We start from the raw sequence: 21193 nt of genomic DNA on the forward strand, positions 1-21193 counted from the left end.
GCCCACGAAACGCACTGTACCTTTCATTTTATTCATGCTACATGTGATTATTATTATATTTCGTGATTTATGCCGACATGCGTGACATTATTTCATTCCAAGTGACAATTTGAGGCGTTGTTGCTGGCACTAGAATATTTTTGTTATTCGCGAGTACACTCGTGCACTCGTAAATTATATGCGAGCGAATGTTTTGGCATCCTCCAGGGTGCTAGATCATGATGCAGCCTGACAGCGTAACCAGCCATCGATTGCATATTAAACAGTAGTCCGGGCGTCTGCCTGCGGGCGTGTGCACGGGCCTGGCCTTGGCACGCCAGCTATCCATAGTAGTTTCCTGCGGAAAATGGCAAACAACTGGACAGGCAGACAGCAATTCATCTGAAATCCACATGTCAACACTCAAAGGGGCATGGACACTGGTTGCAGTTGTAATTCACAGCGGAATGTACTTGCAAGTTGTCTGGCTGCGGTCTTTCCAAGGGTATGATGAGTTCGGTAGGTATTTCCATGCTTTAGAACCTACAAGATCGGGTCTCCATAATGGAGACAGGGTATTGTCCCTGTCTGAACCTTTCGCTTCTGTCTTTGTTTACTGTAACCTTGTAAGCTGTGGTGGAAGTTGTGTAGGGGTTCTGCGTGTGTAGGAGCCCAAGTGTGCAACACGCGCCAGAGCTTAGGGCTGCCCCTCTCCCCCCCTATCTCTCTCCCTCCATCGATGTCTGACAGCTTTGACCGGGCGAGAGCTAGCTTCTGGGATGACGGAAATAACTGCAACGCACTTCCCACAACACAATCTGCGTTTTACTCTATTGGAAGCCAGCCTGCCCTCCACCCACGCAACCCTTAAGCCCGCACTGCCCCCACCTCGCACCCACCTCGGCCCCACTCCCAGCCCGCGCTGAAAGTTTTGTAAATTATTTTTAAATTGCACATATTTAATCAAGTGTGAAGTCTGTTGCGCTGCTGCTGCTGTCGGTCGCACCATTTTGTATGCACGTCAAACAATTAATTAGTGCACAATTCTCTTTCCAGTTCTCTCTTTCTTTTTTCTTTATATTTGCTTCTGCCTTGAACTTGTTTCGCCTTTTGGAGCAGAATCGATTGAAAGATCTCCATCGCATGGAGCAGCGGTGGGCACGTCATCGATACCACGTGATGCTCGAGACGCACAAGCGAAGGAGAAAGCCCGTCACATTATGCATGTCGTGTGCATGACGACAGATTATGATGCTCACAAGCGAAAGCTGCCAAAGAGAATGCCCCAGAATGGTGCACAACCCTCGTACATGTCGTGTGCAGGACTCGATCGGAGGTTCGTAGATACATAGATTGGTGGTTTCTTGTGGGGATACTGAAGGGACCTGCCATGTCTTCTTTTGGGGTATTCCTCCCATTATCGATAGTCTGTTTGTTTTAACTTCTTATCGTTACTCAAAAAACCTTTCACATTTGTTTTATGAATCAACAGAAACTCAATTTTTGTCGTTGCCACAAAATTTAGTTGTTGTTACCCCAGATGTCCCCAGTGAACTCTGAAAGTGCACTCATACTCAGACCAGAATACCAGAATACCAGAATATAGGTAGGTGTACACGTATATGTGTATGAATAATCATTTGCGGTGCGCCTACCGACAGTTCATTGAACGAACAGACGACAGGCGACGACGAACCGAACCGAACAGAACTGAACAGAACAGAACAGCATTTGCTGCGGTTCTTACTCATTTTTGGCTGAGTTTTACCTAATTAAGTCAACAAAGTGGGGGAAAACCCACAAGCACCCCCGCCCATCGCTGTCTGGCTACCGAAAATTGTTATAACAAATCAAAAGAAAATAAGGAAAATCTGATTCGGATTAAGCCAAAACGGGGAATGCTCTTGCTGGGAGTAAAAAGGATAAGGATAACGATCATAAGGAGAGCGTTCTCATCAGGGCACCATTCTGGAGCATTCCCTCAAATATCCCGCCCAAATATCGTTGCCCATAAGCGGGATATACCTTTCGTGAGGGTATCGTAAAGCATAGCCTGGTTGTGGCTTCTAAAAGCCACAACAGAAACAACAAACAAAATCAAATGCAATTATTAGACCACGCATAAAAATAACAAAATTAAGCATAATTTTGTAGACATAGACGGGAGCACTTAATAAAATTACCCCCCCCCCCCCCACGCACACGTACAACCAATAGGGGAGCAGTGGGTGGCGAAGGGCGAGGGGGGGGCGAAGTCTGACACCCGTCTGGCAACGACCCCGAGACACACACAACTTATTAACACGAACCGCGAAAGTTTCATTTCTTTGGTGCCCAATTTGCCCTCTAATTGGGTCGAGACATGGCACGGGTCGAGGGGAGAAGTCAGAGAAAACCTTTAAAATTCCATAACGAAAACAAAGCCTCAATCGAAGCAGTCTCCTCAGGGGCATTCACCGAGTAAGCCCTGCTCCAAACGTATTCCCAATCACTATCAGACTCTCGTCTCGACATAATCACACCAGAAATTTTCAGCAATGGAAAACCTAACGATTGACAGCGAACCAACAAACGACAACAGTTTGGCAGGGTATGTGCGGGCATTCCTGTGGTTGTTGCTGGGGTTATTTGCCCTGGTCAAGGCTGCTCAGCTCCTGGATCACTACTTTATCGCTGGTCTGATGGGGAGATGCAAGCCCCGCTCGAAAGAGCAGATGTGGCTGCAGTACCAGGCGATGAAAGAGCAGACCGACGCTCAGTTGCAGGAGCTGCGTCAGAGGAACACGAAACTGGTGGGCTTGGTAGCGGATCTGCAGGAGTGCAATCGCCAGTTGATCAACGAAAACTGCAGCCCCCAATCAGCAATGGGCGACCAACAGATGGACCAGGGGCCGAAGTACCCCCACAATCTCTTCATAAAGAACAATCACTTCCACCTGACCAATCAGGTGTTCGTCAAGAAGGGACGCTTCGATCTCAACATAGAGAACCCTTCAGCGGCGCCAAAGGTGGAGCCCAGTATCTGGATGAAGTACCTGAAGCAGCGCAAGTCCCTGATGTCCTGCCAGTCCATTGTCGATCCCAATGCCATGATCGAAAGCACTCCTGGGCGCACAGAGCCCCCCATATTGAGCACCGAGGAGATGCAGAAGATACAGGGTGAGTCGATAGCCGATAAATCGAATAATCGAATATTCTGAAAACCTGCGTATCTTTCAGGCATTAATTAGCTCTTATGCCTAGCTCTTCGTACTTTTGTGTTATGGCATTATACAAATTTGTTAAGGTTTCGGCAGCATAGAAAATCACAAAAAATGATTACCCATTGGGTATCGACTAATCGATTAAGTGTCTCTTCTTGGTCTTTATCGAGAGACAATCGATATGGGCATCGAAAGCTTTGACGAAATCTATCTGTTTGGAATCAAAGTTTCTCCTTATATTTTATCGACAATATATATCGTTTTTATCGATAATAAATGTTTAACAACCAGAGTTTTCGCTTAAGCAAAGATATACCGGGGATAGCTATCCCTTGCCCCGCAAACTCCTCCCCGCACAGACAGGAGCATCGCTCGGGACAGCATCAGCGGGAATCGATAAATTTCGATTTCCCTTTTCAATCATTTCAAACGGAAATGTCGAATAGTCTTTTGGTTCGTGTTGATTTATTTGCATATACAATAAATAAATACATTTACTTCTTTTATCCAATTTCCGCCAAGAGCTAAACCGTTTCTATTTGCTCTTTCCGACTCCCCCAAACACCAGCCCCGGACCGGCCCCACGACTCCCCGGTTGACGTCCGCCGAAGAGGAAAGAGGAAGAGAAAACAAATGCAAAAATATGCGTCTGTCCGTCGAGTTTTGTTCCATGTGGAAGCCGTGCCGTACCGCTCCCTGGGACCGCCAGCACGATGACTTATCAACGCAGAATTAAGCGATTGCTTTCTACTCTGCCTCTGCCTCTGCCTCTCTCTTTTTTCTTTTTTCTCTCCTTTCTTGCTCGGCTTGCTGCGGGGTCAGTGGCAGTTATCATTGCAATTTTGTAATCAGTCGCCGGCTCAAGGTTAAATTCTCGCTGCGGCACAGTGGGGCAATCTCTATGGGTCTTTTGGGGCTCCTTCTCTTTCTCTTTCTCCATCTGCTTCTGCTCCTTCCGTTGTCTCCCCATATCGAGGGTCGCCATATTTGCGAGTCTCGTTTCATTTATGTGTTTTTTTTTATGGCTACTTTGTGGGTCATTTGCCCGTCTGGCTCTCAAAATTTCTTTAAATACGAATAAGTATTTCTACATACATATGTATTCCGATACATATATGTACTAGTATATATTTACTTGGAAACATCGCTGTGTGTATTTTTGTGCATTTCGTTTTTCATTTGCGATTGTCACTTTGTTGATTTAGATTTATGGCCATTTAAATGCAATTCCATTGTATTTTACTGGATCACATTTTTTGTCAACTGAATTCCACCTCTCTCTCTTCGCCCCCCCACCCCCTCTTGCCAGTCCTTCATTTGTACTTTTTTTTCACTGTCTGGTGGTGATTGTTGACGCTGATAATGATGAAGGCTCAATCGATTAGCGGTGATTGCTGCAAGAACAAAATGCCACTGATGAAGTCATTGACTGATGCCTGATATCGATAAAAACATATTAGGCGATGCCGCCGATATAAAATCGATTTCGATTGACATCATCACAGCCTTCGATGTGAAAATGAAACAAAATTCTATATCACATGTCCTTCCAGCCACACCTTCCACCCCTATGATATGCTTTGCCAGGTCAGGGTCTCGTAATCAACAACCAACGTCATTGAAGGGCCCGCATCTTTTAATTGGTATCCACTGATGGCCAGCCTCCCCCCACCTCAGAAAACTCACGCAAAGACCCCAAGAAATGACGCATCTCCAGGCCAAGTTTCCAGCAAGTGGCCAAATGAAAACTGTGATTATTTATAGATGGGAGAGGAGCGGTAACAAAGGCAGCAACTTTACAGTTGATCAAGTTTGGGCGGGGCAGGGGGGGGAGGGGGCATGACATTTGCATAGATAATTTGTTTACCCCAGAGAATCACAAATGATTTCGCCCAGTAACCCACATAGAACACATCTATCCCCGTGTGTGTGAGTGAGTGTGGGGGAGGGGGGGAGGGGGGAACAATCTAATCATTAATTGGCACACTAACCCCAAACACTGAGAGATTCCGCTGCCATTGGCCCCATTCCACGGCACTCACTGATAAAAATAGTTTATTTTTTATCAAGGTTGTTTGCCAAAATAGAAAAAAAAGCACCCACAAAAAAACGAAAGTGAAAGCAAAAGGCGAGTGCGAATGCGAGGGCGTGTGGATAGATAGCGAGAGAGAGAGGGAGAGAGAGAGAGCAATTGAAGGGGCGACCGACCTTGAGATAATGCCCTCATTTGAAAATTGTGTTTATTTAACAACGAATTGGAATAATAGGCACAACCAGGAACTCAATTGGAGCAGGGTATACATATGCTAGATTGTAGAAAGAAATGTTTATAAAGTGCTCAAGAAATGCCATTCGAAAGATCAGAGAAACATGAACTATAAACTGAATGAATATAGGGGTAATTTTCGCAAGTGAAAAGCTTTGATTTTATTTCATTTTAATCCTTAGCTTTTGTTGTGCGAAATCTCACAAGAATTTTGATTGAAACCAGTTTCAATGTAACCAAAGATACAGTAGAATGAAATGTGAACAAATAAATCAACATTTGACATCACAAAGTGGAAAACAATAAAGCCAAACCGCAAGCAACAAAACTGCAGCAGAAAAGTTCATTAACATCAGAATTAAGAATATCTAAACAGAACGGAACGACTGCGAATCATACGAAAAGAATTCGCTGAAATTAAAAAACAAGAAAACACAAAATAAGGCACACACAATTTTTATGGATCAATGTGCTAGTTTTTGGATCTAGAAGATCATTGACATTGCACAGCGAAACCGAAATCGAAATCGAAACGAGATTAGATCGGATCGCTTCTGGATTATCCTCCTGCCGGTGGAGACATCAGGCCCCAGGCCCCAGGCCCCAACAGCAGAGACAGCAGCGAGAGACCTCAATGAAATGTTTGTTTGCCCAAAAATTAGGGTCAGGGCTAGCCTCTGTCCCACTATCAAGTGTCGGTCGTCTACGCTTTGTTCTCTTTGCCTGCGAATGTATCGGTGTATCGGTGTATCGGTGTCTCGGTGCCTCGGTGTATCTGTATCTGTGTCATGCGAAAGCGAAAAGAGACAGGCTGGCACACACTCGGGCAGACGGGCCAGTAAATGTTCATGACTCTCATTCTAATTTCATTTAAATGCCTTACAAACACACACACACACATACCCAGCCTTATGTACACACATATATAGAGGGGCAGAGAGAGAGAGAGAAAGAGAGAGAGAGTCTGGGGGTCTGCTCTTCTATATACAACAAAAATTGCAGCCCAGCCGACGCGTCGGCCATTTTGGTTTTACTTTTTTATTTCGTTGATTTTTGCTTTCTTTTCTTCTTTTTGTATCCCCAAAAATTCTGTCTGCCTCCACCTCTAATCTGACGCCGCCGCCCTGCCCACTCACACGCCCCCTCTCCCACAATAATCAGCGTCATTGTGTCGTGTTTTTTGAGGCGCAAAACGTGTTGCCATCGTTTTATTTTTCTTCTTTTGCGTATTTTTCTGCTGCCGTTCTTTACGAACTTTTATTTTTTGGCATTTGTTGTTATTGGTGGAGCAAATATTTGCAATTCTCCTGCTTTGTCTGTCTGCACCAATAAATTCTTGTAGATTATTATTCTTTGGAGGGTTTTTGGTTGAACAAAAAAGCTTAGAGATTCGAGGTTCGAACATGTGTAGATCATCGGATGGGCAACCGGTTCTGTTTATTGTTTACATTTATCAATAGATGCCCACACGCACAATAGACACAGTTGATGGCACATAAAAAACGGCCTAAAACGAAGCACCAACACGGCGGCTCTCAACCGGTCCTGTGGCGCAATGGATAACGCGTCTGACTACGGATCAGAAGATTCCAGGTTCGACTCCTGGCAGGATCGCAGAAATTATCTTTTTTCTTTTGTATAGATTTTTATTTTTCCCACACTTTTCCGCTTGAGAAACAGGAAAATAAATAAAATTGGAAAAAAAAAGAGGAAAAAATTTAATTTCGCCCAACGTGGGGCTCGAACCCACGACCCTGAGATTAAGAGTCTCATGCTCTACCGACTGAGCTAGCCGGGCACTTGGTCTTGTCCGTTCCCATCGCCTAAATGACGAGGGACCGAAAGATGAAGCCATTTTGGCAGCAGATGAAGAACTAGAACCTAGAACCTAGAACCTATGCCCTTCCCACGCAGGCAGGAGGCCACATGGCGTATGCGTAATGTAGTTCTTAGGGGTTGACAAAGCAAATGGAATCAATGGGGTGGATAAGTGGTCCGATTGGGGCATAAATACTCCGCACAGCCTGCATATATAATTTGTATAAATGTGCCTAGAGGAGTACTCGTCGTATCAGAGTTTGCCATATATTATATCTACGCCATTACACGATAATTTGTTCGCTTTAATAAGCTCCACTATTTGCTTAATCAGTCCGAGAGAGAGAGAGAGAGAGAGAGGGAACGAGAGAGGGCGTGCGATTCATTCATTTATTCATTCATTGTCGCTGCTCTCTGGCTCGAAACTATTCATAGATTTCTATTTCATTTTCACCCTGACCCACCGCAATAGTTTTCATATTGCTGCCACCACCACCCCTTTTGTGCGGCGCGGCTCGGCAGCTGCAACAACTACAACAACTACAGCAACAACAGTAAATGCCAACAACTATTTATGGCAAAATTCATTCGGTTTGTTGTTGTTTTTGTATGGCTGAATGGCTGACTGGCTGGCTTTCTATCAAAGTTGTTTCGCTCTTGATTTAGTTTATTATTGTGTGGATTTTTTTCGCTTCTCGTTTTGTTTTTTTGCGCCACAGTTCATTGAGCGATTCATGAGCGATAACACGCACATTTTTTCGTACGCACAGAACATAAAACTTTTAGCACAACAAAAACAAAAACAAAAACGAAAAAAAAGTGCGAAATATTGTATGTATTTTCGGTGGCAGACGGTCAAGTGTGTATGGGTGTCGCTGTGTGGCGTGTACACGGGGCGGATGATTCACAACACGCATACGCCGCGGTGTCTGCGACGCACAATGCGAAAAGATAACGACCATTTGGCTGTTCGCCGGGGCTGGTTCGGGGGGCTGGTAAGAAGCACATAGTTTAAAACAAAATCATATATCTTTAGGGAGCTCTCAAGTTTCGCTGGATGTGATATCTTTTCAGGGCCATGGCCTCCCTTGGGTATTATTCAATCTTTATGTCATATCTGGCGAGATTTTCTTGTGTATAAAATGGGTTTATCTTTTATTGGAACAAAACAAAATGATGGATGTGTATTAATTTATATTTTCAAGTTGGAGACTTTCTCTCTCTTTTCCATCTCGCTTTTCCCTTTTTTCCTCCTCCCCGTTTTGTTGCTTTTCGTTGGCCTTTGTTCCCGTTTGCCGTGTTTTTTTTTTTGTTTTTTTGTGTGCCTTGATTTGAAATGCTTTGTTCTCGTTTCTCGGGAATATATATATATTGTATATGCAGTTCTTGTTTTTTTTTTTTGGCAAATTCATGTTCAGGTATTATCAGAATTTATTGCGTCTTAGGTTCATTGTTTTGCCCCAACACAAAAAAAGAGTACTCGATTCGTTTCGATAGAACACAACAGGTAAATAAATTTAATTGAGCTTTTGAACTTGAAAAAAGGTTGTGGGGTGCCAAAGCCATGACTAATGCTGTCATCCACATATATGTATATATATATATATAGATATAGATGTGCATTCGTAGTGCAAATAGTACACTAGAACGACACCGACACCGACACCGACCGACTATATTTATATACACTTTCGCTTTCAGATGGAAATTAACAGCGCGCAACAACACAAACGCTTATCTCAACAAATGCCAAAGCGTCGAGTGCAACGAATATATACACATATACATATATGTATTCTATATACCATATATATATATATATATAGTACAAATATATATAGCAGTGGCTATGGCTGTACTGTCGGGCATAAGTTGGCAAAAAGAACACAAATAGAATGCCAAAGCAAAAGAGAGAGGGGGAGAGAGAGAGAGAGAGAAAGACGTCCATTAATTAAAAGTAGAAATAAGAGAACGCAAATGGCGTTTGGGGGCAGCTGAGGGGCAGAGCCCCATCTTGTTTGTGTTTTCCTCTCGATATTGATTGATGTTTTTCATGGCATGGAAGATACGGCTAAATCTATCCATCCGTGTGGGTGTGCGCACAGGTGTCCAAGTTTCTATGATTAATGGCCAAATAATGCGGGGTACAATGCACTCATTCAGCTAGAGATATCGCTATGATAAATATGCTGCATTTTTAGATGGTAAATCGCAGATATTCGACTGCCAGGAAAGGGGTTTACGCACACATATTTCCCTATATTTATTTAAACTCTTGTACAGCTTTTCCTCTGATCCATTTCCTTTTATCTCTTGCCTTTTTTACCCTTCTGTAATTGCATCTACTTGCCCACAATCTGCTCCCGTTTTTGGCCCCTTTTTGTCCCCTTTTTTATGCATTCCTTTCACTCCTCTCTTCTCGCCATTCATTACAATTTATCTATAGTCTTTGTTATACGCCTACCATGCCATTCCATCTATTATATCTTGATCCATTGATCCAGTCCGTGTATCGTAATGAATATATTTTTAGCACTCGGGCAAAATCAACTTGTTTTCTGCTCAGCGGCCATTTTGATGACGTTGACGGAATGACTGACTGACTGACTGACTGACTGAATGACTGTCGCGAGAGCGAAACAACTGTCTTACCAGAGAACAAAAGCAAGAGCATTACGCGTATGACGACTGATGAAATATGTACGTATAAAGAGCCCCCCGATTCCTACTCTCTCGCTCTCCATACCATCCCTCGTATCGCCACCAATTACCCAGTATATATGTGTACATTTATGTGTTAATGGGTCTCTGACCTGATTTAATAATAATAAATAAACTGTCGCGCAGGGGGGAAAAGAGACAGCACCACAGATAGAAAGAGCAAGAGCCAGAGTGGAAAAGGGAGAGGGAGAGGGGGAATACTCGAATGAGCAATAAATACAAGATTGAATAAAAGTATTGTACATACACATATATATATCGCGACCAAATCAATTGGCAAATGAAAACCAGTTGAAGTTTCAATTAAATTTCATTTCACATTCAAGAGAAATCCCAGCCTGGAGAAGAGTTGTCCTCTTGGGCTTTCTCAAATGCTTAAAAACTATCCTATTCCGAACCTCAAGGGTCCTTTTTTGATCCATCTTTGAATTATCAAGCTCGTACGTACACACAATAATGAAACGTACTGTACAGAAAACATATGAATATATATAAAATTGCCAGAATTATCGCCAGCGTCTGTTTGTTATTATTATTATTATTTTTTGGCAAATTTTGTAGCTCGATTTTTTTTCCACTGCCTGTGTATGTGTGTATGTGTGTGTGTGTGTGCAGTGTGGAGCTGTGTGTGTGACCTTGAAATGGGTTGCGCTTTGTTGTTGGCGAATTTTTTTGGAAATTATCGCGCGTGTTTCTGCACGAGTATATGTGCAGCTCTCTTTACTCCTCTCTCTCTCTCTCTCTATATATATACTTTACATATCGCTGTCCTGCTCTGTGCGAAACGAAAGTCACTCGTCGCTTTCATTTTGATCGTATATATGTACATCTACAACGTACGAAAAGTTGACAAAATGCAACCAGCTAAAACAACAAAAAAATAGGCATAAAAACAAGTACAGTTGAGGCCAAGAAAGTAGGGGCACCGCCTGCACAAAGGGGAAAGTAGATCTACTGATCGGATCGGATAAAGGACGTTTCCAAGTCCTAGACTGATTTCAGTAAGTGCTGGCCCCAGGTAGTAGAATTCAGATCAATTATTAAGAAAATGTTCCGAGTTTTAGGGGAACCAAATATTGATTTCAAATAAAAATTTTGTAATTAAAATTTGAAACTTGTTTTCTGATTTACATCCCATTATTTCTATGACATGTTCTCCTATTTTGTCAACCACTGGTGTCTGCCACAGGGGAAAGAGAGCCCGAAAAGAAAAATAATAAAAATCGAAATGCGCTCCGTAATTATCACAGTCGTCGCTGCTTCTGCTGCTGCTGTCATGAAATTAATTATCTTTTTACAGAGATGCACGATAAACTTGCGCGATCCGCGCGACTCGCCAAAAGCCAAAGTTCGCTGTATTAATTCAAGGCCAAGTGCGATACGCGAAAAAAAAGTGCAAACAGCAGTCGCAATGAGTACTCGCATTCAGATACGAATATACATATATATACAATATTCTCCCCATTACCCCATGAGCAGCGGTTTGATGGTCTGAAGGTTTTTCTAGGGGATATTGGCCATGATTCGGGGCGTTTGTAGAGCCAGAAACTAGCTAAAACTCAATTAAAAAGCAAACAGCAAACTGATAGTTTAATGACACCTGCTAAGTCCTATCGAATCCTCTCCAAGAGGGGCACTCTTCGATTAATGCCACTTAAATCTTGTGGAAATGCCAATCACCCGACACGAAGAGTGTCCTGGAGGTGCGCTAAGCTCAAATGCAAATGAAAGTGCCGCAAATCCATTTGTGGCACGTAGCTCACGTTTGTGGGACTAGGCAGGGCCGAGAGAGAGAGAGAGCGAGGGGGCTTAAGGGGGGGGCATTGCCTGGGAAGCTTTCGGATCGGAATATCCATCAAAACAACAACGTGATTATCACTGTCGTCGTTATGATGTTAGTTTTTGTCGTCATCATGAAAGCGAAATGAAATTTCACATAAATTTCAAGGACAAACCGAACCCAATGTGCACATATGTACCGCTCCAGCCCCTGCCCCTGCCCCAGCCCCTGCCCCTGCCTCTGCCCCTGTGTATCGGGGGAATTTGTTATTTTTTTTCGGCTTCAGCTTCGGTTCTTTCTTGTGTGTTTTCGGTTCTCTTTTTTTTTGAAGGAATTAATTGTGCGGGTTCTGCACGGCACACAAACACACAGGGAAGCGGCATGGAGATTGCATTTATATATATATGTATGTATGTGTATTTATAGTCGAAAAAAAAACAGAACAGAACTGAACCCGCCACTCCACCATCGACAGAGCGTCGCACGGAGGCAGGCTCTTGTGCTAATGGCATTTGGCCTATTTATGCTTCCACGTATTCCGAATCCCACACAGATACAAAGACACACACACACACGACCGATATTAGGTAACGCTTGCCCCTGCCCATGCCCCTGCCCATGCCATCACTCCAGGGTTTCAAATTTTGTTTTTAAACCTTCCCTTTGGAATCTCTCGCCTGCCCGTTGCCCCCTCCTCGCATAAGCTCTGGGGGTAACTTTTCAGTTTTTGAAGCCCCTGAAAAATCACTCATCGTCAAAATGGCACTGCAGTTGGTAAGTTAATTGGGTTAGAAGCGCACTCGCACACACAGGGTGCTGTTCAAAGACTCGAAAGTATTTCAGTCTCAAGAAAATATTACAAACAATCAGCATTGTCGGGCCCCACCACAAGTAGTGTCTCTACCACAAAATCAAACGGAGAGTGAGCGAGAAGAAAAAACCGAAATTTTCGTTTTAGACGAGCGAATCGACTCGCTTCCAATGCTAGTCCATTTTCTATTGATTTTTGTGGGGGATCACTAAGACCCTTTCTCAATGAAATTGCATCCAGATAGCACCCTATAAATCTTTACCGGACTCAATAAGCGTTGCGTCTTCCTCCCCTTTTTTCACTCATTTACTCCCTCTCTTTCTTTCTACTCTTCTTGCTCGTATTTCTCCCCCATCTATATGCTACATACGAGTATATTTGTATGTTTTCAAGATCAAGGTCAAGCTATTTACCAAAACGTATGTACTGCAAAAATACCACCAAAACAAAAAACAAAAAAAAAAAGAGGAAAGAATCGCAAACATGTGCCGCCTTCGGTCGAGGCTTTGGAGTAAACAATGGAAGAGCCTTTCGGTCCGATACTGAAGTCCATCCATCCATCCGCCTGTCCCTCCGTCCGTCCGCTCGTGTTCTGAGCTGTGCTGTGGTTAAGCAACCCCTGCAGACCATTTGACACACTAAGGCAAAAGTTTTTTTTTTTTTTTTAATTTTTGGACAATGGCAGACAAATGTACCTGCTGTTTGCAAAAAAAAAAGAAAAAAAAACCTTAGCACAAAATACAAAAAAAAAGCAGCTGCTGTCGACGCCGAGGAAGACCTTGAACACAGACTCGGGAAGAACAAGAAGAACCAGAACCAAGGAACCGCAGCGACAAATTTGAAGAGAGGCGAAGCGTCCTCTCGGACGAAGCGAACGAAACGATCGGATCGCATTTTGGTCAAGCCACAAACAAATTCTATGGCATAATCAGGAAATGCAAGCCCCGCCGGGCAGAGGGGAGAGCGGTGCGGAGAACCAGTTCTTCGAGGACCATCTTACAATATATCCTATCGTTCGTTTTTATGTTTTTTTTTTCGATCCGAGCCCCAGACACAGAGCCAGACAGACGACAACACGGCAAACGGTTATCATGTTTCAGGCACATGATTGAAATCATTGTTTGGAAGGAAAGGAAACCTTGAAAAGCTCTACGGCTCCTCCTTCGTGTTGCGTGTCCTGCACAGATTAAGGCCCTGAAAGAACAGAGTCTGGGTCTGGGTCTGGGTCTGGGTCTGGGTCTGGTATGGGCTTGGCCGTCTAGACATTTGGGGGTACGGCGAGAAACCTAATTGCATACATTGCTCAATCGATGCGATGCGATGCGAGATCGATTCGATTTGGTTCGGTTTCGGTTTCGGTTTGGGTTTCTCTGGAAAGTGCCTGCAGGCAGGAGCTGGAGCAGCCACCTTTTATGCTAATTTGAGAGGCTCTGCTTATGCAATTAACAGTTAAGGGAGGATATGGTTATGAATGAATCAAATTTTGGGCTTTCCATCGGGTACAGTTGCTTCAGAAATTGGCCAAAGATCAGCGATGGATAGATCTACAGATCCTAAAGCCATCCTATCCGCTATTCCTTGAGTTTTTGAACCGAAATGACCTTGCACTTGTCATCCACAGAAGATTAATGAGCCGTGGACCATATCTCCACATGTCCATATAAATAACCAATTCCAATTCCAATTCCCGTAACGTAACCCCAAGAACCAATGAAATGAAAATGTCAAGAAAATGTTGGAGAAAATGGCAGAGAAATCAAGCATGCAAACATCCATTTTGGGGGCTGGGAAAGAGAGACGAGGAGGGGTTTCCTTTGCCTTTTCTTTACTCGTGGGAGAATGGTTTTCGTGGAATTGCGCATACGCCACATTGAACAGGACCCCACAAGAGAGAGAAAAGCCAATCGCCAGTGAAATTGCAAAGGAAAAATAACACAGAATCAGACGAGGAGGTGGAAGAGGAAGGAGGATGCTGTCTGGCGGCACCAACAGCCTTGGCATGATTTCATTACACACTCCCCTCCTGGACTCCACCAGACCCCCCCCCCCCCCCCACTCTGGGCGCCGACTCATTCGTTTTTTGGGTCGCCGCTGCCCGCGCACCGCCAGACACATCCCCGAGCCGGGTGGCACAAGTGAAAGCGTGGCAAGTTCAAGCGCACGCACAATTCGAGGGGAACGCTCTACAGAAACGCAGAGTGTGGCAGGAGGCAGGAGGCAGGTGTCGGCCCCAAGGATCGATTATTTTCGGGCCGACTTGAGAGCCATTTTATTTTAGTAGTCATGAAAGCAACCAAAAGGAGAGGGTGCTGCCACAAAAGCCCGCACAAAAAAAAAGAAGAGACAGGGAAAGGAATACCCTGTAGAATACCCTGTACGTTTGAAGTGGGAGAGAAGAGGAGAAGGACTCCCACAGGACCTAATCAGGCGACTATGCGCACCTATGTACAAGTGTCCACCCAATAGTTGCCGCAAGCCGCGTGGAGTACCATCATAGCCTCCTCTGTAAAGGGCATGCTGAGACCTTGAAGGTTCCCCCCAGAAAACTGAAGCTGAAATTCGGGTCCAGGGCGTTGGCTTGTGCGTGCGTCTGGCGGGGCTATTCCAGGGGATGGGCTGGGATGGACGTCTAAGGGATGGTTGGTCTGTATTTTCCACCTCAAAGTTTGTTGTCCCTACCGAAAAACCCACTGCCCCACGCCCACGCCGACGCAGACGCCCCCTTTCAGGACGCTTTGCGGGCGAGCATTTAGTGCCAAAAAACGACGTCAACGTCGCTGTCTGTGTCTGCCCCGTCCCCGTCTGTCTTTCCGTCTGTCTGTCTGTTTGTGTGTTTGTGTGCGTGCAGTAGTCATCGTCTGGTGACCTTCAACTTTCAACTTTATTGCCATTGTCAGTCAGACGCCTATAGCTCCAACCTCCCACGCACCATCACACCCCGCCCTCTCCCTCCTTCTCTCTCTCACTCTCTCTCTCTCTTTTCTAATCATCTGTCTGCTGTCTGCGGCGCGTTTTGGTGATTTCGTGGCTTACAGTCCGGGGGGCTGGGGGTGAGTGGTGTTTTTGGTGTTTGGGGGGTGGTGGCAGCTTTTATTTGGCATGTCTGCAGTGCGTGACCTTGAAGCCGGCCACGTTTTTCACGTGAAAGGTGAAAGGCACGTTCTCGGTTTTATGTCTGTCTGCGTGACTGTGTGTGTGTGTGTGTGTGTGCGTGCTTGTGTGTCTATGGAGGCGTGTATTCTCGAGTCCTTGCTTTATTCTGTTGGAGGTTCGTGCCTAATTCCCTTTTTAGATTTTCCACCCCATCATCCCACATTATATTGAATTTAGCATTTTCCTGATTTTAATCCGAACTCTCTGCTATTATTGGCGCACGACAGGTGAACAAACTGGTGGGAAAAGATACGTATGTACGTGGGAACCTATTTTTAAGATAAAATGGAGGGGTTTAGAGGAAAGGCCTCTGTCTCGTCGGAACGGCGAAGATCATGGTGCCCCAGCCGTTCTTATTGACCAGCAGATGGGCGGCATTCGACTAGGTGGTTCCTCAATTATTTCATTCAATCCTTCCGCCGATTTGCGCCAGTTTCGAAATGTTTATGTATTTTCATATATTAGTTGTTTTTTGTTTTCCAACACTGATTTATGGTTTATTCGTAACTTTTTTCTAAATATATATCCAAAATCCGTTGGCCGCACCGTATCCGTATCTCAGAAATAATTACATGCATTCTACATAGACGGAGTTCTCTGACATTACATCTACACATCTACTACATATATTTGACAACGAAAGCTTTCATTGCGACGCCACCTACACAGGCAATGCCACAACTACAGTATTTGCGGCCTCTATTGCTCATCTTCACGTTCAAGTTCGCTTTGGCGAGCTTTCTCTTTGCAACTTAAGACTCACCTGTTTTGCCATTGGGACTGTAGGGATCGTAGCTTCCGGCGGACATTGGCGATGCATAGCCATTGGACATGTTGTAGCTGTGATTCTGCGAGCCGGGGGACGGCGACAGCGGCGGGGCAGAGCTGGGCACACTGCCCGGACTGGGGGTGGACATCCAATCTTCAGGACTGCGAAGGAAGGAGACAGAGAGACAGTTAGGCGTGACCTTGATCGATAGAGGAAGAGGAGTCGATGGACACTTACGCATCCAGGCGTGGCCGCTTGCTGGGGACCAGCACCAAATGTCCGTTGGCAGCCGCAGCTGCAGCAGAGGTCGAAGCACCCGCCGCTGCTGCTGTTGTCTTGCTGTTGGGTGTGGGGGTTCCAGCTCCAGGCACTCCTCCTCCGCCTGCTGTGCCGCTGGTCAGGGCTATGACGTCAGGCATGGGCTCTATTTTAATTGTCGTGGGCGTAGTGGGTGTGGCAGTAGGCCTCAGCTTTTCATCCGCGGCGGTCACTGCTGTTTTTGTCGCTGCACTGGCCGCATGCAAGGTCAGGGCGGGGGCGGCAGTTGCATGGCTATGGCTGTTGGATGGAGGGAGTGTGGTAGAGGCAGTGGCAGCGGCAGCCAGCTGTTGTTGCAACAAAATGTGGCTGGGAATCTTCTGTGGCTGTGACTGTGGCTGTGGCTGCTGCTGCGGTGTGGCATTCAAGCGGTACATGTTACATGTACGAGATTCTTCCTACGAGCGATTGATTGTTTCACAGGCTGCTTCTGACCACATGGCCAAGCCTTCATATTGCCCAAATGCATGATAATTACATAATTCACAAAATACTAAAAACCTGTCGAAGAAAGAACAATTTGTTCAATTATTGAAAGATAACAAGAAGAAAAAAATGTAAAAAAGTTGTGCCGCCCCCGGGTGGACTCGAACCACCAACCTTTCGGTTAACAGCCGAACGCGCTAACCAATTGCGCCACGGAGGCCGTTGCCGCTTTCACTTCATATGGCGATTAAAAGAGAATCTGCTGCGTATAATTCTGGAATCTTGCAAAAACAGGAAGAACTGATCAACGCCCCTTCGTTATCTAATCGGGATTGCAGTTTTATGGGATGCATCAGTGTACAAATTATAGGGTAAACTCTTCCCGCGAAGTAGCTATAATTTTTCGCTGCTTCTATAGCCTCCACCCACGAGTCCACCCGGGGGCGGCTTTAATTTTTTGTATATCTTACAAAAGATTTTCTTATATTTCTTGTTATTTACATTTTAAGTAGTTTATTTCAAATAGTAAACACAATTCCCAATTAACAAACTGCGTTATAGTTTTAGGATTTGTAATCTTGTGAAAAATTAGAAAAACTTAACACAAATCTCGCTATATCTTTCATTAGTTCCTTTACATTTGTAGTTTTTTTTAATCGTGTGAAAAATGAGAAAAGAGAATACAAAAAAGGTTGTTCCGCCCCCGGGTGGACTCGAACCACCAACCTTTCGGTTAACAGCCGAACGCGCTAACCAATTGCGCCACGGAGGCTGCTGTTCTGGCGCGGTCAAGTGGCGTTGTTGAGCGGCAGGAATGTTCTCTGATGGGGCCCCCCACAACGAAACTGCTTTGGGGCTTGATTACAGATATTCAAAACAAAACAAAAATACTACTAACCAATTGAAGGGTATATGTACGTGTCTATTGCGCTGCTATTGCAATTTACTTAATCAATGGCATTTTGGAAAGAAAACTGTATTATTTATGCGAATCGAATGGAATAGCATGACAAGATGTCAATTACCTGCCTGGCGAACGGGGTCAATGCAGTAGTTTAATGCACTGTAAGTACGTGTGGCATGCAACCCTCGAACCCTACTGAATGCGGTGCTTTTGTGCAAGTGAAAATTGAATTCTCAAGTGCACCGCAACCCACACCGGCACCCACACACCCACTACACAAACACACACACACCTCTTAACGCCGCCCCCCCATATGAACGCACCCAACCGGGGCGCCGACAAAATGGCGTAAGCATATTGACCCAGAATCCTTGATAAGGTCGTTTTACGTTGGCCATAGCGGCAGCAGTCACACGACCAGCCCCCACAGCACCGACCGACGGAAACCGAACGCCTCCGACAAACCGACCGCCGTTGACCCAATTTCAATGGATGCTTATATAACAGGGGAGGCACATCACATCGCACACACCTCGCTCGCTTTGATAATGGGATTATCAAATGTTAATTAACCAGCAGCAGATGGGAGGAGAGCCGGAGACCCAGACAGAGACTGAGACTGAGACTGAGAGACTCAAACAAATCGCGGAAAATGAGGGGAAATTCTACGAATTCATGGCGAATGCAAAATTTGTGCATTCTATTTGGATTCTATTTTTGTGAGCACAGACTTTTATTTGCGACGATGTCGGGCCCCGCCGCCACCCCAGCCCGCCCCCTATTTGCATTTCCCAGAGTTTATTCGCCTTTCGGATCGGAACGATTCGGTTCGGTTCGGTCCGCCTCTGACATGTTGCACTTGCACTAATTTCGTGGACCCGTACCCCATCCCCATCCCCATACCCATCCCCGCCCCCGTCCACGGATTATGGCTGATGTATGAGTAAACAAACGGTCTGACAGACCGGACAGAAACGGACAGACGCAACTGACCGATGGAGGAATAGAGAAGGAGAGGGAGAGGGAGAAGGAGAAGAAGAAAGAGACACTGTAAACGATGCATTTCCGCTGCACAACAAAATAAAACCAGAAGAATTTCGTTTTAGTTTTATTTGTAAAAGCCCCAGGAAAAAGAAAAACCTGGTGGCGGCGGCGACCACAGACTCATCTGCATTTCCAATTGCCGGACAGCTGCAATTTATGTGCATAGCAATTAGCAGCAGGAATAAGTTGGAGGTTTTGGTTTTGGTTTTGATTTTGATTTTGAGAGTAGACATTCGTGGAATTCGTTATCATCATGAGAGTTGTGTGATAACAGAATGCTTTATGCATTGCAATTTAATTATGGTATAGTGACGTTCCAAAAGTTCTTCTGGCAACCTTGGTGGACCGGACCTGAAACCGGAACACGGTAGTAGGTTGTAGGTTCTACTCCATTTACTCCCTTAACCATTTCTCTTAGGCGGACAATAGTGGCAGTCTGTAGCCATGTGTTGACCCTCCCTGGCAATTTCCAGGCATATGGTTTCATCACTAGAGTGTTGCCCCACCCTTGCATTCCCCTATTCCTATTCCTAATACGAGTACTATTTATCTCGCACTTCCGCTTTTAGTTGCTTTACTTTACTCACCCAATTTCGCATGCAGTTTGATTGTAATCCAAAAAAATACCGTCACTGGGTTTGTTTACTTCTAAAGTATATAGTGTTTCTCACTTCTGTTTATTGCTTATTTATTATTTCACCAAAATCTGCAATTAAAAATTCAAAGAAAGAAAATCTCCATGAGAAACATTGTAATTGCACTTTCCACCGTTTCTATAAATATTATTATTAAATCATATACAGCCCACGGTGCAACTGCACTTCCTAAAAGCGAAGAGAGAGCACACTCCCAGAGAGCAGCTACCGGAGAGAAAGCTGCAGTGACAGAGAGAGAGAGAGTGCGGAAGAGAGCCATCTAATGGAAATGGTTGGGATGCAAACGTGCCGACTGCAGCCCCCAGACACGTGCATTTGGGTCTCTCTCTTTCTCGCACTCTCTCTTGTTGTTTCCGTGAGAGTATGAAATAACAGGGAAAACCTCACTTGGGAAAAACTTTGAATGAAAATATCATTGGCACTTTGGGAGAAAACTGTGAAAATTTAACAGTTTTCTGGTAATTAATAAACATTTCACGAACAGCAGCTATTCCGCTCTCACAATTCAGGCTCTGGCATGGCACTACTTATTCTCTCTTCTTCTGCCTCTCTCCTTGAGAGCGAGTAAACAACCGCAACTGCATGAAAATCTTTAGGCCAAGGGTTGGGGGCGGCCGGGAGACGTGTCACTCCACCAGCAGCACAACTAAAACAACAAAATATCCAGCAGTTGCTGTTCTTTCTATTCTTTTACTATTCTTTCATCTACTATGCTGGTGGAAGTCTTTTGGTTTGTGTTTTTTTTTTCTCACGAGAAGAATATTATTCACAGCAACAAACACCCACCACACATGCGGATATAAGCGGCTGCAGCTTGTTAATTAATCCAACAAATGCGTTACACTTTTGCACTGTTCACACACGATTTCTGGCACAACATTTGCATTCATTTGTTGTATTTTTTGTGCACTTTTTCCACCGACGGCGGTCCGCGCGATGTAATTTTTATTACGAGAGCCGCGGCGCGTACAAATGAAACTCAACGTCCGCCGCCCGCCGCAGTCTGCTGCTGCTGCTGCTGTCAGTCAGCTTGTCGTTTGCTCCAGTGCAGCCGATTGCGCTTTTTTCCGTCAGAAGACCAAGTGCGGGTACAATTTGTGAACTCGGACCATAGCGGATCCGGCCCACAGAGCTGGACGAGTTGACGAAAATTCTATTAAATACATATTAAATACCACTTTAATACAAAACTTTTAACTCCATTATTAAGGTTTTTTTATTTTGTTAAAACATTTTCAGCCCTTTTATTTCTTGTTTTCTTCAAGCTAGAAACAGCTTTTTTCTGATAAAAAGCTGGCAGCACTGCTTCGCTCTCACGCTCAGGTAAAGCTCTCTCTTTCTCTCT

General features: G+C 44.8%; 2 protein-coding genes and 4 non-coding genes across 6 annotated transcripts in view; 2 read left to right on the plus strand and 4 right to left on the minus strand.

Moving 5' to 3' along the window:
• LOC6603154 (ecdysone receptor) overlaps positions 1-21193 on the minus strand; it is an 81727-nt gene that overhangs the window by 46314 nt on the left and 14220 nt on the right. The window contains exons 3-5 of the mRNA XM_026986174.1: positions 19780-19898; positions 16738-17319; positions 16495-16661 (exon numbers count right to left, since the gene is read on the minus strand). Of these exons, the coding sequence (XP_026841975.1) occupies positions 16495-16661; positions 16738-17195 (625 nt within the window). The 5' untranslated portion in view covers positions 17196-17319; positions 19780-19898. The remainder of the gene's footprint in view (positions 1-16494; positions 16662-16737; positions 17320-19779; positions 19899-21193) is intronic.
• On the plus strand, positions 2465-3466 carry LOC6603153. The gene is made up of 2 exons (XM_026986179.1): positions 2465-3138; positions 3199-3466. Exons 1-2 carry the CDS (start codon positions 2517-2519, stop codon positions 3207-3209), a joined length of 633 nt encoding a protein of 210 aa, XP_026841980.1. The 5' UTR covers positions 2465-2516; the 3' UTR covers positions 3210-3466.
• Positions 6990-7062, plus strand: Trnar-acg. The gene has a single exon. It is a non-coding gene; the product is annotated as a tRNA-Arg (tRNA).
• Positions 7174-7246, minus strand: Trnak-cuu. Its single transcript has one exon. It is a non-coding gene; the product is annotated as a tRNA-Lys (tRNA).
• Positions 17391-17464, minus strand: Trnan-guu. The gene has a single exon. It is a non-coding gene; the product is annotated as a tRNA-Asn (tRNA).
• Positions 17943-18016, minus strand: Trnan-guu. Its single transcript has one exon. It is a non-coding gene; the product is annotated as a tRNA-Asn (tRNA).

Source organism: Drosophila persimilis, unplaced genomic scaffold (genome assembly GCF_003286085.1).
Source record: "Drosophila persimilis strain 14011-0111.01,24,50 unplaced genomic scaffold, DperRS2 tig00000002-arrow-pilon, whole genome shotgun sequence".
Taxonomy (NCBI): Eukaryota; Metazoa; Arthropoda; class Insecta; order Diptera; family Drosophilidae; genus Drosophila; species Drosophila persimilis.

What these genes read in the sequence shown, in the direction of transcription:
- LOC6603153 (XM_026986179.1), top strand. Translation starts at nt 2,517, where the DNA reads ATGGAAAACCTAACGATTGACAGCGAACCAACAAACGACAACAGTTTG.